Here is a 13,805-nt window from a genome sequence, read left to right as displayed (position 1 = left end):
ATGACAGAGTTGCGACGAAAATTTCCCAATAAACTGATTTCAAGAAACTCCGAATTTCGTTGGCCCCCCAGGTCGCCTGACCTTACTGCACCTGACTTTTTCTTGTGGGGTTTTTGTAAACAAGAAGTTTATAAAACAAAGCCAACAAATTTTGATGAACTAAAACAATCCATTCGGGCAACAATTGCGGCTATTCCTGTCGCAACTCTCAAAGCAGCAATGAACAACTTTTTACTAAGATGCCGCACTTGTGTCAACGAGCATTGGGGGCATTTAAATTCAATTATTTTTAAAACTAGTTAAGCTACATTTAATAAAATTTAATGACCTTCATAATAAATAAATGAATTCCATACACTAAAAAAAAAGTTATTTGAGTTTCTTAATGTAGCAAAATTCATCAGCCACCCTGTATAAGCTTCTCAAAAAGTTTAAATAATGATGGTAATAAACTAATTGGTCTATATGAAGAAGCGTCTTTATTAGGTTTGGGTATTGCGATGATTTCAGTAATGCTGAGTTAAATATATTTCTTAAGTAGAGAGTGGCGTTGTCAGGTAAATCCTTTAGAATCCTTCCTGTGATTCCGTCATATCCTGGGGATTTATGTACGTCAATTTTTGTCTCAATTGCTATTCGTATTTCTTTCGAAGTTATTTTCTTGATTGGTATAATTATGGTATTTGTGAGGTGAGCATGAAATTCAGAATTGTCAAAGGCTTGGTTATTATGTTGATTTGTAAATGTTTTTTTTTAAATGATCAGCGAGAGTTTTTGCTTTTTCTTTTGGTGTTTTCGACCCAAATTTAAGAAAAACCTCTTTTTCAGAGTTTGAGAGTTTTTTTACTTGTAGTAGTTTATCACTATTATTTTTATTAACGAAAGTATCATATTTGAAGGCCACTAAAAAGGCCATAGCTTGGGCCGACCGCTATTAGAAACCATTTTTTCTATCGTGTGCTGTTTCACACGCAGGTTTTCGGCCCCATGTACTAACGAATGGTAGTCACATACCAAGTCCTTCGGCTACAGCAGCACTCATAAGTTGTGTAGTCGAATCTTTAGTACATATTGAGTAGGTATAGGTATAAAATTGTTCCTTTCTTTATGGAAGTAAAAAACTTAAAAAAATTAAACTAAATTTGAAGATAGTCTAGAAATCTCTAGTGCGTAGGATTTTTATGAAAAATAGTACGAAAAACACGTTTTTTACAGTTGTTTACTCCCACTTTTTTCAAAATAATGAAGTGATGCGTGCTTCGGAAACCATAATCACACAAAAATAAATCAAAAACCAATCTCATATAAAGAAATAAAAACACATTGACCTGTGTTATTTATTCGAAGTATAGTATACGCCATCTGCGGCCACAATCTCTACTAATCCGTAAAGCGTAAGAAGAAGTAAGAGCATCCTGAAGAAGTACTTTAAATCCTAATCTTTTAAAGAGAGCTAGACTTAAAATGCTATCCTGTACGTATTGGTGACATCATTTGAGGCAAATGGTAACCTAGTGATGCCATGTTTGACGAATATGGAGCGTGGGGTGGTACTTTGCAATACTTTGTCCAACTGAATATTGGGCCTATATTACATTAAAATATGTGACATTCTGTGCCTTTGTCTGAGAATTTTGGAGGCCTGTGTAATTCATGTGAAGTTAGTAGTTCTTTGTTCAATTCGTAATGCTTTTAAGCATTTTGCAATAGTTGATTGTTCGGCATTTAAATCTTCACGAATTCTGATTGTGTTTGGCAAAATTTCAAATCGCTTCACAAGCAAAGGATAGGCTGTCGCTGCACTGGACTTTGCAATAATTAGTGGCATAAAACTGGCCGCAAATTATGTTAGTTTACAGACATGTCGATATAAATTTGGGTTTATGTGTGATTGTGTGTGGCCTATAGGCTACAAAATAGGTGAACCGATTTTCATGAAATTTTTTTAGTCGCACTGGAGTTGAAATACTTGTAGGAATCGTATTTGAAAAGCGATCTGGCATATATCTAAAATACACTATATGAGTTGCGTGAAGATAGATAACTGAGCGAAAAGCGTGTAGTATATAAAAATAAAAAGTAAGTGTTTGGGCAACATAATAAATATTTGATAAAAAATACAATAGTTGCAAGCTCCCTTAGGTTTTTAGGCAGTAACACATGCATCTCCCACAAGTATCGGAACAAACATATATGTACATACATCCTCTTCTTGCTTTTGAAAAATGGAACTCATTCCAAAATCGTGAACTTACTCTATCCTCATACCTCGGCAACCTGTGTATAATTAAACAGATTTACATTTTTTTCTCTCAATTACCAATTAAAACTTATTGCCAAAACTGTAGATGGATATACATATGTATATATGTGCACCTTGTGAATTTAGTTGCCGAGCAACAGATGTTCTTTCAGTCAGCCACAAAACACGAAGACGCAGATGGAAGAAGAGGTAATTAAGGCAATGGAGCAGGCAGGATTTATTTAATGTGCAGGCGGAAAAATATATGTACGTACATGTGTGGAGATAAGGTTAATAAAAGTGAAGATAATATAAAAGAGTTACCCTGCATCTGTGTTTATACTAACATACATCATTAAGCACTTACACACACGCGAATGCTTTGCGCCCATGTATTTTTGTATACACAAGCCTTAAATTGTTAGCTTTGAAGTTACGAAGCAATTTATAACCAATGCAACCCCTGTTGGAAAATTCTTTGGGGTTATTACTACTATTTAGTCGTTTCTAAGTTGGCTTATATCCCTTCGAATGATTTAATAAATAAACAAACAACAGGTTGGAAATATTACTAGTCGGCCGATTTGGATTACTATAGTGGACTTCTAAGTCAGAAAATTTAGACCTTCTAAAATACCCAAAAAATTGAGTTAATTTATGTAATCTTTGATTTTCTTAATTCTACGAAAAAATTTTGTCGAACAATAGAAAAATCATCCCAAAATGGAGAGAAAGTAAGATATCTATGGCAATTTTTAAATAATCCTTTGGATTGCCGATAGTGCAAAGCAGCCTCAAAAGCGGCCAAGAGCAAAATGATTTTCGATTAAATCTTAACTTAAATCTTAAGTCTTAACTGTATATTATTTAACAATTATATTTTACATTGAAGTGCGAATGTTCCTCTCTTTTGACATATTACATCGCTTTTTTATAAACGAATTTTCAAACAACTTCTTTTTAAATCTTTGAACTTTTCAAAAAAACCAAAACTCCCCAAGGCGGATTCATTAACGCTGGTGGCAATAGACCAACAACACTGTTCTGTACGTTTGATTGTCAAAGTAAAGTATTGAGAAACTAAAAACCAAATAATGAATTCGACGTGTTTCATTCCGGGCTGACAGCCACATGGACGCGGCGAAAGAAAACACAAGAACTCAGCTGATTTACCAACACTGCCTTTAATAGATTCGTCTTGAAACTCACTGTTGTTAATCGATGTCGAAAACGCCTACTTCTACAAATATTCACATTTATAATACGAAGAATATTTTTTGTTGACGTGTCGAAAAAGAAATGTTGATGAAAAAGTTTTATTTTGTATTATTTACTTTGAAAACTAATTCGTACAGTCTATGAAATGCCCAACAGTGACACTTGTTCAAAATTCTAGTATTGGGTAGTCGAAAAAGTCTTTTCGTATTTCTAATCAAACTTCAACTCATTTATAATGAACTTTACTAAACCAAATATGTACCATTTTGGTCGACCACCTTTTGCCATTTTTCTTCTAGAGACAGTATTCCATCAGTGTAAAACTTTTGTGGTTTCTCGGCGAAAAACTGCGGCAAGTAATTTTTACAGGCTTCTCTTGAAGCCAACTTTACTCCATTAAGGGAGTTCTGCATTGACCGAAACAAATGGTAGTCCGATGGCGCAAGGTCAGGGCTATATGGTGGATGCATCAAAACTTCCCAGCCAAGCTCTCCTAGTTTTTGCCGAGTCATCAAAGATGTGTGGCCTAGCGTTGTCCTGATGGAGGACGACGCCCTTTCTACTGATCAGTTCTGGCCGTTTTTTTCGATTGCTTGCTTCAATCTCATCAGTTGTTGACAGTAAAGTGTAGAATCAATCGTTCGAGCAGGTTGGAGCAGCTCATAGTGGATGATTCCTTTCCAATCCCACCAAACACACAGCATAACCTTTCGAGGCGTCAATCCTGGCTTTGCGACCATTTGTTGAGCTTCACCACCCTTGCACCATGATGTTTCTCGCACATTATTGTCGTATTTGATCCACTTTTCGTCTCCTGTTACCATTCGCTTCAGAAATGGTTCGATTTCATTTCGTTTCAGCACAGAATCGCAGATGTTAATTCGGTCCATTCAATTTTTCACAGACAATTCATGTGGTACCCAAACATCGAGCTTCTTTTTGTAACCAGCCTTTTTTAAATGGTTCAAAACCGTTTGATGATGAATGTTTAGTGCCTTGGCGATGTCATGGCAGCTTATGTGACGGTCCTGGTCAATCTTTTCCATAATTTCATCGACTTTTTCAACGATAGGTCGACCGAAGCGAGGTGCATCTTTCACATCGAAATTTCCAGAACGGAAGCGAGCGAACCATTGTTGTGCTACACGAACTGATACAGCATCGTCACCGTAAACTTCACAAATTTCATTGGTGGCTTGCGTGGCATTCTTCCCTTTTTTATACAAAAATTTCAAAATATAGCGAATTTCTTCATTATTTTCACTCATTTTTGAACAGCTATAACTTGCTTTCAACTTCTCCGAATTTAATTTTTTTTGGGTAAATGAAGCTTAAAATGTCACCTTTCTAACACCATATGATGTGGCACAATGTGATTGGTAGCACTGGAGATAGATGACTCCAACGACGTCTATTGACAAAATACGAAAAGACTTTTTCGACTACCCGATATATCAAATTTCATCCTTTTGCTGAAAACATTTCCTAAGTATGCTAATTTTTTCTACCGCTATATTGACGTAACCCCGAATTGAATCGTTGAAAATTCCGCATGCTCGTTGAATTAAAGTCCGTTCGCCTTTCAAATATATAAATATTTTTAGCACAGTGTCGTCGAGTTTTATTGCGAGTAGGACAGTAACAGAGACAATGCTTCGCCCTTTTCATCTAAATATTTGGAAACTGCTTGAATTTCTCTAACCTAGACATCCAATAAGCGACCGCCGTAGTCAAATGGGTTTGTGTGTGACTACGATTCGGAAGTGTACATGTACCAGACTTCGGACCAAATAATAATTACAAAACATCTTTTCTAATAGCGGTCGCTCCTCAATGGATAAGGGCAAAGCCCCGAGGGTATTTCTGCCACGAAAAAGATCCCAATCTAAAACCATCAGCTGTAGGTGCCCACATTTGTGAAAAACATCAAGACGTAAATTACAAATTTGAGGAGGAGCTAGGCCAAGCACTCAAAAAGGATGTAAGCGCCAATTATATATACAGTCAACATCGAGTTGCAAGTAGGTCAAAAAGAACACAGGTTTTTGATGATTTTCTCGGTCGTGGTTTTGTTCATTTTCTCCATTTAACGCCTCCTCCAATTTTATTTTTATATGGAAGAAAGCACCCAAGACTGGCGAATTTTAAATTCCCTTAAACGCGCACTTTATTATACCAAAATTCCACGCGGTTTTCTAAAAATTCTGCGTAAAGAGCTTATAATTTTGCTATATATGGTTCTTGTTGGTAGTATGAACTATATTAAAAAAAATAAAATAATAAAAATATAAATAAATGGTAAAAGCACTAGGACGTGAAAAATCACATTTATAGAACTGAGTAATGTTGAAAAAATAGCACTTGGTTGCGTCGCAGCTAAACGCAACCAAACTGATTAGTCCATATCGCGTCGAAGCTATTGTTTCATCGGAAATGCACGGTTTTCCCAAGAAAGAGTGCAAATAAATGCTGTGAAATTTTGTATTTACAATTTCTTGTTTCCCCTCCCTAAGCTAAAAAAAATTTTTCTATCAACTGCCACCCTGATTTTTTTCCATATATTACCTTTAGTTGACAAACTGTATGCTGTAGGGATAATAAAATACGCTCATATTGCACTAATTTTGAATGCAAGTTTTTCTTCGTTTAAAGCTTTTAAGGCTTTTTAAGAAATACCTTATTTTGGGCAACCAAAATTTGTTTTTGAAATTTCTGTTGTGACCAAACCCCTTGAAAAAGCGCCACTACATAAAATGGTAGATGTCGAAACGATTTGAGAGCTTGTTCACCTGGTAACACCTCAAACTGCTTAAGCTAAGTGCACCTCCTACAACTAGTTTGGGAACCAATACCTCACCCCACCTAGCCGAGTTAAATATAATTAGATTTAATTTAGATATTTGTTAAAAATATTTTAAATACTTCAATTAATCATTTAATTCATAACCAATACGAATTTGTTCAATTCTGTATGGCGCTTATGATAGTCAAAAACAAGGCGGTTCTACATTTGTTAACAGAGGTTTAAGAAAAGTCATAATTTGTTTTAATGATAGTCGAATCAATACCTGGTTTCGAGCTTGGAACTGGGTTTTAATTTAAACGTAACACAAGCTGGTACTAAAACTGGCTTTGAGCGAATTAAAATTAATTGAAATTTACGAATGCCTGTGCACCTACAAAAATGCTTAATATTCAAATGGATTATAACAAACTAACAAAAACTACAATGACATTTATTTTTTGTAATAAACTTAACCAAATCCCGAGCAGTTTCTACTGGGAATATCAGTACTGGAATCTGATGGAAGCTGGCGAACAACAGCTTCTGTATACAATTGATTCCGATTTCTAGGCTGAATGTAGGCACGAATCAGTAAATGGTAGCAAAAATAGTTTCTAGTGGCCATACAAAGCTTTTGATAAGAATAGTTCGAGTATACCCTTCAGACTCTCACAAGGTGGGTCTGACTTAAAAAAACAAAACACAAGAGTTCATCACACAAGAACAAAGGTAGTAAAATGGTGCTGGTCGCTAATTAGGATTATTTCAGTAGAAACATTCAGGCACTTCATCAACAACAGCAACATACCGCTCAGAAGCGGTATATGTAAAAGTGTAGAACTCGAGTCAAGACGCACACGAAAAATTGGAGGTGGAGTTAAGCCAACACACCGCAGAGGATGGGACGAGTGCTCCCTTTTATATCTTGCACCTTTGCAACTCGTCATGTGATAAACTGTAATTCGATATCTGCATCGAAATGTTTGGTATTTTCAGCATAAATTTACATATACCCATTTTACTTACGAGCTTTATTTTTGCTTTTTCCAATGAGTTGAAAAAATCACCTCTCCCAAAAGATGGCATTAACTCGAGAAAATTTTTGTGCATTGATTTATTACGATTTTCGACATAGATTATCAAAATGCGAGTGCATTTACTTAGACTTTTGCCATTGAAGCACCGAATTTAGCCACTGTGAAACGCTGGTATAAAGAGTGCGAACGTGGCCGTCAACCATTGCAGAACGAATTTTGTGAAGATCGTCCAAAAACGGTTGTTTGGCAGAAACAATCGCTGCTATGCATCAATTGATAATGAAAGATAGCCATGTGACATATCGCGAGATAGAGGCATTAGCAGCCATTAGTGGAACGAGCGTACATTCAATATTCTGTGAACATTTGGTTGTCAAAAAGATTTTTTCTTCTTAGATGCCGCAGAATTTAGCGATTTCCCAAAAAAAAGCTTGTGAAGAAATGTTGAAGAAATTCAGCCGCAGTAGTTCAAAGCACATCTTTGTCATCGTAACAGGTGGTCTATACATTTGACCTAGAAACAAAACAGCAATCGACAGTATTAGTGTTCCAAGACGAGCTTTATCGAACACAAGTTGGTCGCGAAACACTATAGTAAAACAAATGGTCGCCTGTTTTTCGGAAAGTTTTGTTATCTCACAACTGTATCACTAGAAAAACTAACCTTAAAGCGTCTATGAGTGGTACACAGTTTATCTATTTGCCAGCAGTTTTCGCCGAATTAAGGAGAACCTACCACCGAAGACGAATTATCTTTCACCAAGGCAATGCGAGCGCTCACTTGTCGGCTCACATAACCGAGCTTTTGAGCACTCAAAAGATAGAATTAATGGATCATTTTGGGCAATAAATGGAATGAAAAATGAAATGAAATTAATGGATCATTCGCCTTATAGCCCTGATTTGGCACCTAATTATTTCTTTTTCTTCCCGAACATCAAAAATAAAATGCGAAGTCAAAGTTTTTCAACGCCTGAAGGCACTATTGAGGCCTTTAAAAAGCTGGTTTTGGAGGTATCGACTTCTGTGTGGCAAAAGTGATTTGAAAATTGGATACAATAAAATGCGAAGCCAAAGTTTTTCAATGCCTGAAGGCGCTATTGAGGCCTTTGAAAAGTTGGTTTTGGAGGTATCGACTTCTGTGTGGCAAAAGTGATTTGAAAATTGGTTACAATAAAATGCGAAGTCAAAGTTTTTCAACGCCTGAAGGCGCTATTGAGGCCTTTAAAAAGCTGGTTTTGGAGGTATCGACTTCTGTGTGGCAAAAGTGATTTGAAAATTGGTTACAATAAAATGCGAAGTCAAAGTTTTTCAACGCCTGAAGGCGCTATTGAGGCCTTTAAAAAGCTGGTTTTGGAGATATCGACTTCTGAGTGGCAAAAGTGCTTTGAAAATTGGTTACAATAAAATGCGAAGCCAAAGTTTTTCAATGCCTGAAGGCGCTATTGAGGCCTTTAAAAAGCTGGTTTTGGAGGTATCGACTTCTGTGTGGCAAAAGTGATTTGAAAATTGGTTACAACGAATACAGAAGTGTATTGACTTACAAGGGACTTATTTGAAAAATAATAAAGCCATTTTCATAACTTTATACAGTTTCCATTCCATGGTAGGCAGCAGCCCTCGTATTCGCTAATTATCTATAAATATTTATATATGTAATATATATGTGCGAGTATATGTGTGAGATATGCCTGTGTGCAACAGCTGTTAGTGTACTTAGCGCAAATAAACTCGTATGTATGTAAGTTCAAAGTGAATCTGTAGAAAATATGAACAACATTAATTCAGTGCTGCGTTGCAAAGCATCACAGGAAGTGGAAATTACTAAGAAATACAGTTTTCACATACCACGCAGAGGCTCGAAAGAAAATAAGGAAGATAAATATTGCGTGTGAGCATGCAGGAAAAGGTTAAAATGCAATCAGATAGCAAATTAATTAATTACAGTCAAACAAGGAGGCAATCGCGTAACGCGTAAAGCCAAAGAAGATTCTGTTTAAGGCAGGTGCAGACTAAATGAGATATGTAGAAAGGCGGGAAAGCATGAAATTAAGAAATATTGTTTCATTATGCGGGCTTAGTGGAATGTGTGAAAAATAATTGTTTGCCATTTTTATTGCAAACTAAATTTGTTTGTATGTACGAGTATGTCTATGTAAATAATGAAAAAACAATGTTTACACTTGTATTTACAGACATTCCCGTCGTCAGCCTGGAGTTGGGCACCAACTCAATAAACTCGACTTTCCGTGAGGGCATCGACGTTTTCTTTGAGTGCAACATCAAATCGAATCCTTGGGTGTACAAAGTCAGTTGGCGACATAACGTAAGTATGCAAATGTGTTTGTAAATTTTAAATTGCTTACTTACAAGTTCCCTTTCCACACACATACAAGTGTACGTAAGTATGTAGATTTGTGTATATGCGCGTATTTTCTGGCATACGTGGAAAAAAATCTAATATATTTTGGGGTATTGATGTTGATGATGATGGACTTTTCATTTTCTATGCCTTCACTGTTGACAATTTCATTTATATGTATTATATATTACATGTGTGTGCATAATAATCGCATATGACATGCCTTAGTGGCCACAAATTGCTCGCAGCCAATGGAACTTTATGCCAACATGAAAATTTTTCCATTCAAAATTATAAAATCGAAAAAAAATACGTCAAATAAAAGGGCAAGCAAGTTTGCATTGAAAAATGAAAAATGCATACACGAAAAAAGTTAGCAGACTATTGAAAGCCTTATGAGCATATTTTGATGGCTCGCCCCCCATTTTGCTGCCTTTCGCTTTTCCGCTTTTCTTTCGTTGCCATTTGTTTCATCTTCTCTTCAGTCAGCCCACCACTCAAAGCATTTTTCCGGCAAGAAGCAAGCGTTTGGTCTTTAAACCTAATTGAAAATTATTATTTACATATAAATCAGCCTTGAGCATCAGCAAGCCATAGAAGCCTCACGTGCTCTTTGTGGCATATCCACACTCGAACGGTGGCTGTTCTACTTGAGCGTGAACTCTATTCACGGGCATGGCTTTAAAAGGAACTGCTCAGTGGCCTCCATTGCGAAATTTTCTCATAAGTTTCCACTTACTTAGCCGCAGGCATACATTTTTCATTACTTTGTGTAGCATTTTTTTCAAGTGCGTCTTTTTTTCTACCGGCCTTTTCGGCACTTAGAATTGTTAACTTTTTTTTTTGCTTATTTTGTAATCTTCTTAATGCAAAATTTGTTCACTTTCTTAAAGTTTTTTGCTTTCCTTTTCATGTCTTTTGCTGCTTCACTTCAAATTTTTTCTAAAGAATTAATAAATTCGTCTCAATTTTCAAGCTTTTGAAATTTTTAGAAAACTATTGTGTTTGTGGGTCGACCACGTGACAGCAATAAAACGTTTTTTTTTTAGCAAAAATAAAGGCTCTTTCAAAAAGCCTAGATATCAGTAATGAATAATTCCTGGACAGTACCTTTTTTTGTAAGTACCTTCTTTTTTTTGACATTTGTCAAGTAGAAATTTTACATCATAGAAGAACGCTTAAAAATTACTAAAACTTGTTATGGAATGGTGGATCTTTAAGAGGGGAGCCTGGTTTATGAGGTATAAAAATTTCATCTCTTTGCGATTTTTTTTTAAGGAAAAAATTAATTTAGCATAGCAAAGTTTTTTCTATCTTTTAATGAACATTTAAAAAGTATAAAAACTTTTTGTACTGGTCAAAATAAGTTGAAAGAAATGTTTAACATAGAAATTAGTAGAGCGCCGCAACGCTGGAGTTTCCAACTGGCGTACAAGATACAGCTCGTAATTATTATCTAAAGCAAAAAATTCAAATGGATTTCTAATTATCATGATTTTTTATTCTAGATGAACTAAGAAAACTGAGAGAAATTCCAAATTTCAACTTTTTGGAGGTTTTAAAGAAAAAAAAGCCTTTCTATAAAAAAAAAAATTCACTTCAACTTGGTATACAAATCTTGAAAATTTTTTTTTTTATCTATTTTGCTAGTTCAAATAGAAGAGAATTTAATACTGAAGGGAGCAAGTTATGATTCATTTCAAAAGGTTCATTAGTTTTTTTTTTAATTCATGTACACCAATTCAAAGAAATCATAAAACTGAAAAGTCGAGAAAAGAAGATAAAGATGGTACTACAGCTGTCCGGTCACAGCGTAACTACCTAAACCTAACGCTCGCCTACCTTTGGCTTTGTATCTACGGAAATATTGAGAATTAGGCTCTGTAACTTTGTGTGAATATTCTGAAATATATTAGGAATCGCTTAAAACGAAAAAAAAAAAATTGATTTTTTTGACCTTATAAACCAGGCTCCTCCTTAAGCAGAGCACATCGAAATATTTGTAGCTTTATTGGTGAAAATAATCGTCCGAATGAGTTGACAAATCAAAGGTTGGTGAACAAATTTCAAAAAACTGGTGCTGTCGAGGATAGAAAAGTATAGAAAAAGTACTGGCAGAACTAAAACTGGACGTTCTTTTGAGAATATTTTTGCTGAAGCGTTGCTGAGTAATGTTGCTTAACAAACCTTCAACATCGATATCTCGACTTTCCACACCATAAGGCATTCATGAAACGACTTTTTCGTGGATTTTTGTATGATGGACATTTCAATGATGTCAATTTTCACATACCAGAAGAAAGAAGAGGAATAGTGAAACCTGAAATAGTCTAAATTTTTACAGGTATTATTTTACAACCACATCTAAACGCATCTTTTGAAAGACATTTTATTTTTATGGCACAGACATCTCTATCTAGTCTATCCGAAGCTTATCTCTCTGAGTGCTTTCCACAAACGCAGAGTAAGAGAGTCGTTTAAAAATTCCGCGAAAAGTCAGAGAGATGGCCTCACTGTAATATATCGAAGTAATTTTAAGTTAATAGTATCTCATAGAAGAACACACACCAAGCTTCAGCCAGATTGGACAATTTCTTTGTGTTTAGCATTCGTTTGAATCGAAGAAGTCGAGGGATTTTCCTTGTCTATCACGACAACGCACCAGCTCACGTGTCAGGAGTTGCGACCGTAAAATGTATGAAAATAAGGTACCAACTCATTTCAAATGCCCCCTATTATCCAGACTTGACTCTCTCGACTACCTCCGACTACTATTTGTTACCCAATTTGCAGAAATGACAGGCGGCAAAAGGATTTTATTCAAACGTGTAGGTGATTGTAGACACGAATGGCTATTTTTCAGACTTGGACAAATCCTATTATTCGGAAGGGATCAACAGATTAGAACAGCTTTGGATGAAGAGTATAAGCCTAAAAGGAGACTATAGAAAAGTTGTATATATATATATATATATATATTTAACACTGTGTGACAAAAAAAAAATTTAATATACTTTTATGGAGACCTAGCACAACTTGTGGCTATAGAAAAACTAAACAAAATGGTATAGGAGAAACTTCCAATACACCCCCAAAATCTCATTTTATGGCCATAAAACCGTGTTTCAGTAGGTTGATGTGAAGAATCACTTCTAGCATAGCATTTACACCTTTTCACCTTCTATTTCTGGCATGCGTCTTGACTCTAAACGGCAGATATTTTTATGAGGAGCTTTTTCATGGCGGAAGTACACTCGGATATTTGCCATTGCCTGCCGAGGGGCAACCGCTATTAGAAAAAAGTTTTCCTTCATTTTTGGTATTTCACCGAAATTCGAACCTACGTTCTATCCGAATTCCGAATGCTAGTCACGCACTAACGAATTAAACGAATTCAAAAGAATTTTCTTCGTTTTGCTCTCAGATCGATTAATTTTGTTGATCCGATTTCTACGTATAAAGCAAGATATCTTTCACTCTGCTTTATTTTTGATAACATCCTCTTCTCACAGAGCGCATTTGTTTCTACATTCCACAAAAATCCTGCGTTGTAATGACTTACTCTTTTTTTGGAACTGTTAATACGGCTTATGCTTCTTTCGTACCAGACGGAGATCAGTCCATAATATCAATATTGAAGTAAATTAAATTATACGTACTTCTAAGCGTTTTCTATGCCTTTTATGAATTGACTTATGAACAAATTGACCAACACCTTTTGATGTCTAGAACTACCACACCATAAAATTTGCTGGAAGCTTTACCAACCTATAGCAGGTTTAATTCTTCCTGCATTTGGCTCTTAATGTGGTATCACCAGTGCAGGGCTTCGCCCAAGTATTTTCTAAGTAATTCCGAAAATACGTTCGATAGCGAACTAATGCGAGAAGGCGAAGAGGCACAGAATATCTGGTTGTGCACTGGGTTTAGAAGCCACCACGTAAAAATCCCCTCAATGAAATCGGCAACAAAGCCTCGGATTGTAACCTTTGAAATCCAACGGAGAGTCTCTCTTGACAGCAAGAGATGCTTTGGACTAAGTAGGCAATGAAGTAGTAAAGTCCTCTGGCGACGAACAAAACTAACACCTTATAAAGCTCTCATTATGCCCGTCCTAACGTATGGTATAGAAGATTGGGCGGTGACGATATCCGATGAGGC

At 35.8% G+C, this 13,805-nt stretch overlaps 1 protein-coding gene across 1 annotated transcript in view; it reads left to right on the top strand.

Moving 5' to 3' along the window:
• The window catches only part of LOC128867138 (hemicentin-1), a gene marked incomplete at its 5' end in the record, with an annotated part of 225,193 nt that overhangs the window by 124,788 nt on the left and 86,600 nt on the right, over positions 1–13,805 (top strand). Inside the window, one exon of the mRNA XM_054108237.1 lies at positions 9,478–9,608. Within this exon, the coding sequence (XP_053964212.1) occupies positions 9,478–9,608 (131 nt within the window). The remainder of the gene's footprint in view (positions 1–9,477; positions 9,609–13,805) is intronic.

This window comes from Anastrepha ludens, chromosome 6 (genome assembly GCF_028408465.1).
Source record: "Anastrepha ludens isolate Willacy chromosome 6, idAnaLude1.1, whole genome shotgun sequence".
NCBI lineage: Eukaryota > Metazoa > Arthropoda > Insecta > Diptera > Tephritidae > Anastrepha > Anastrepha ludens.
This window is presented reverse-complemented; position numbering and strand designations above follow the sequence as displayed.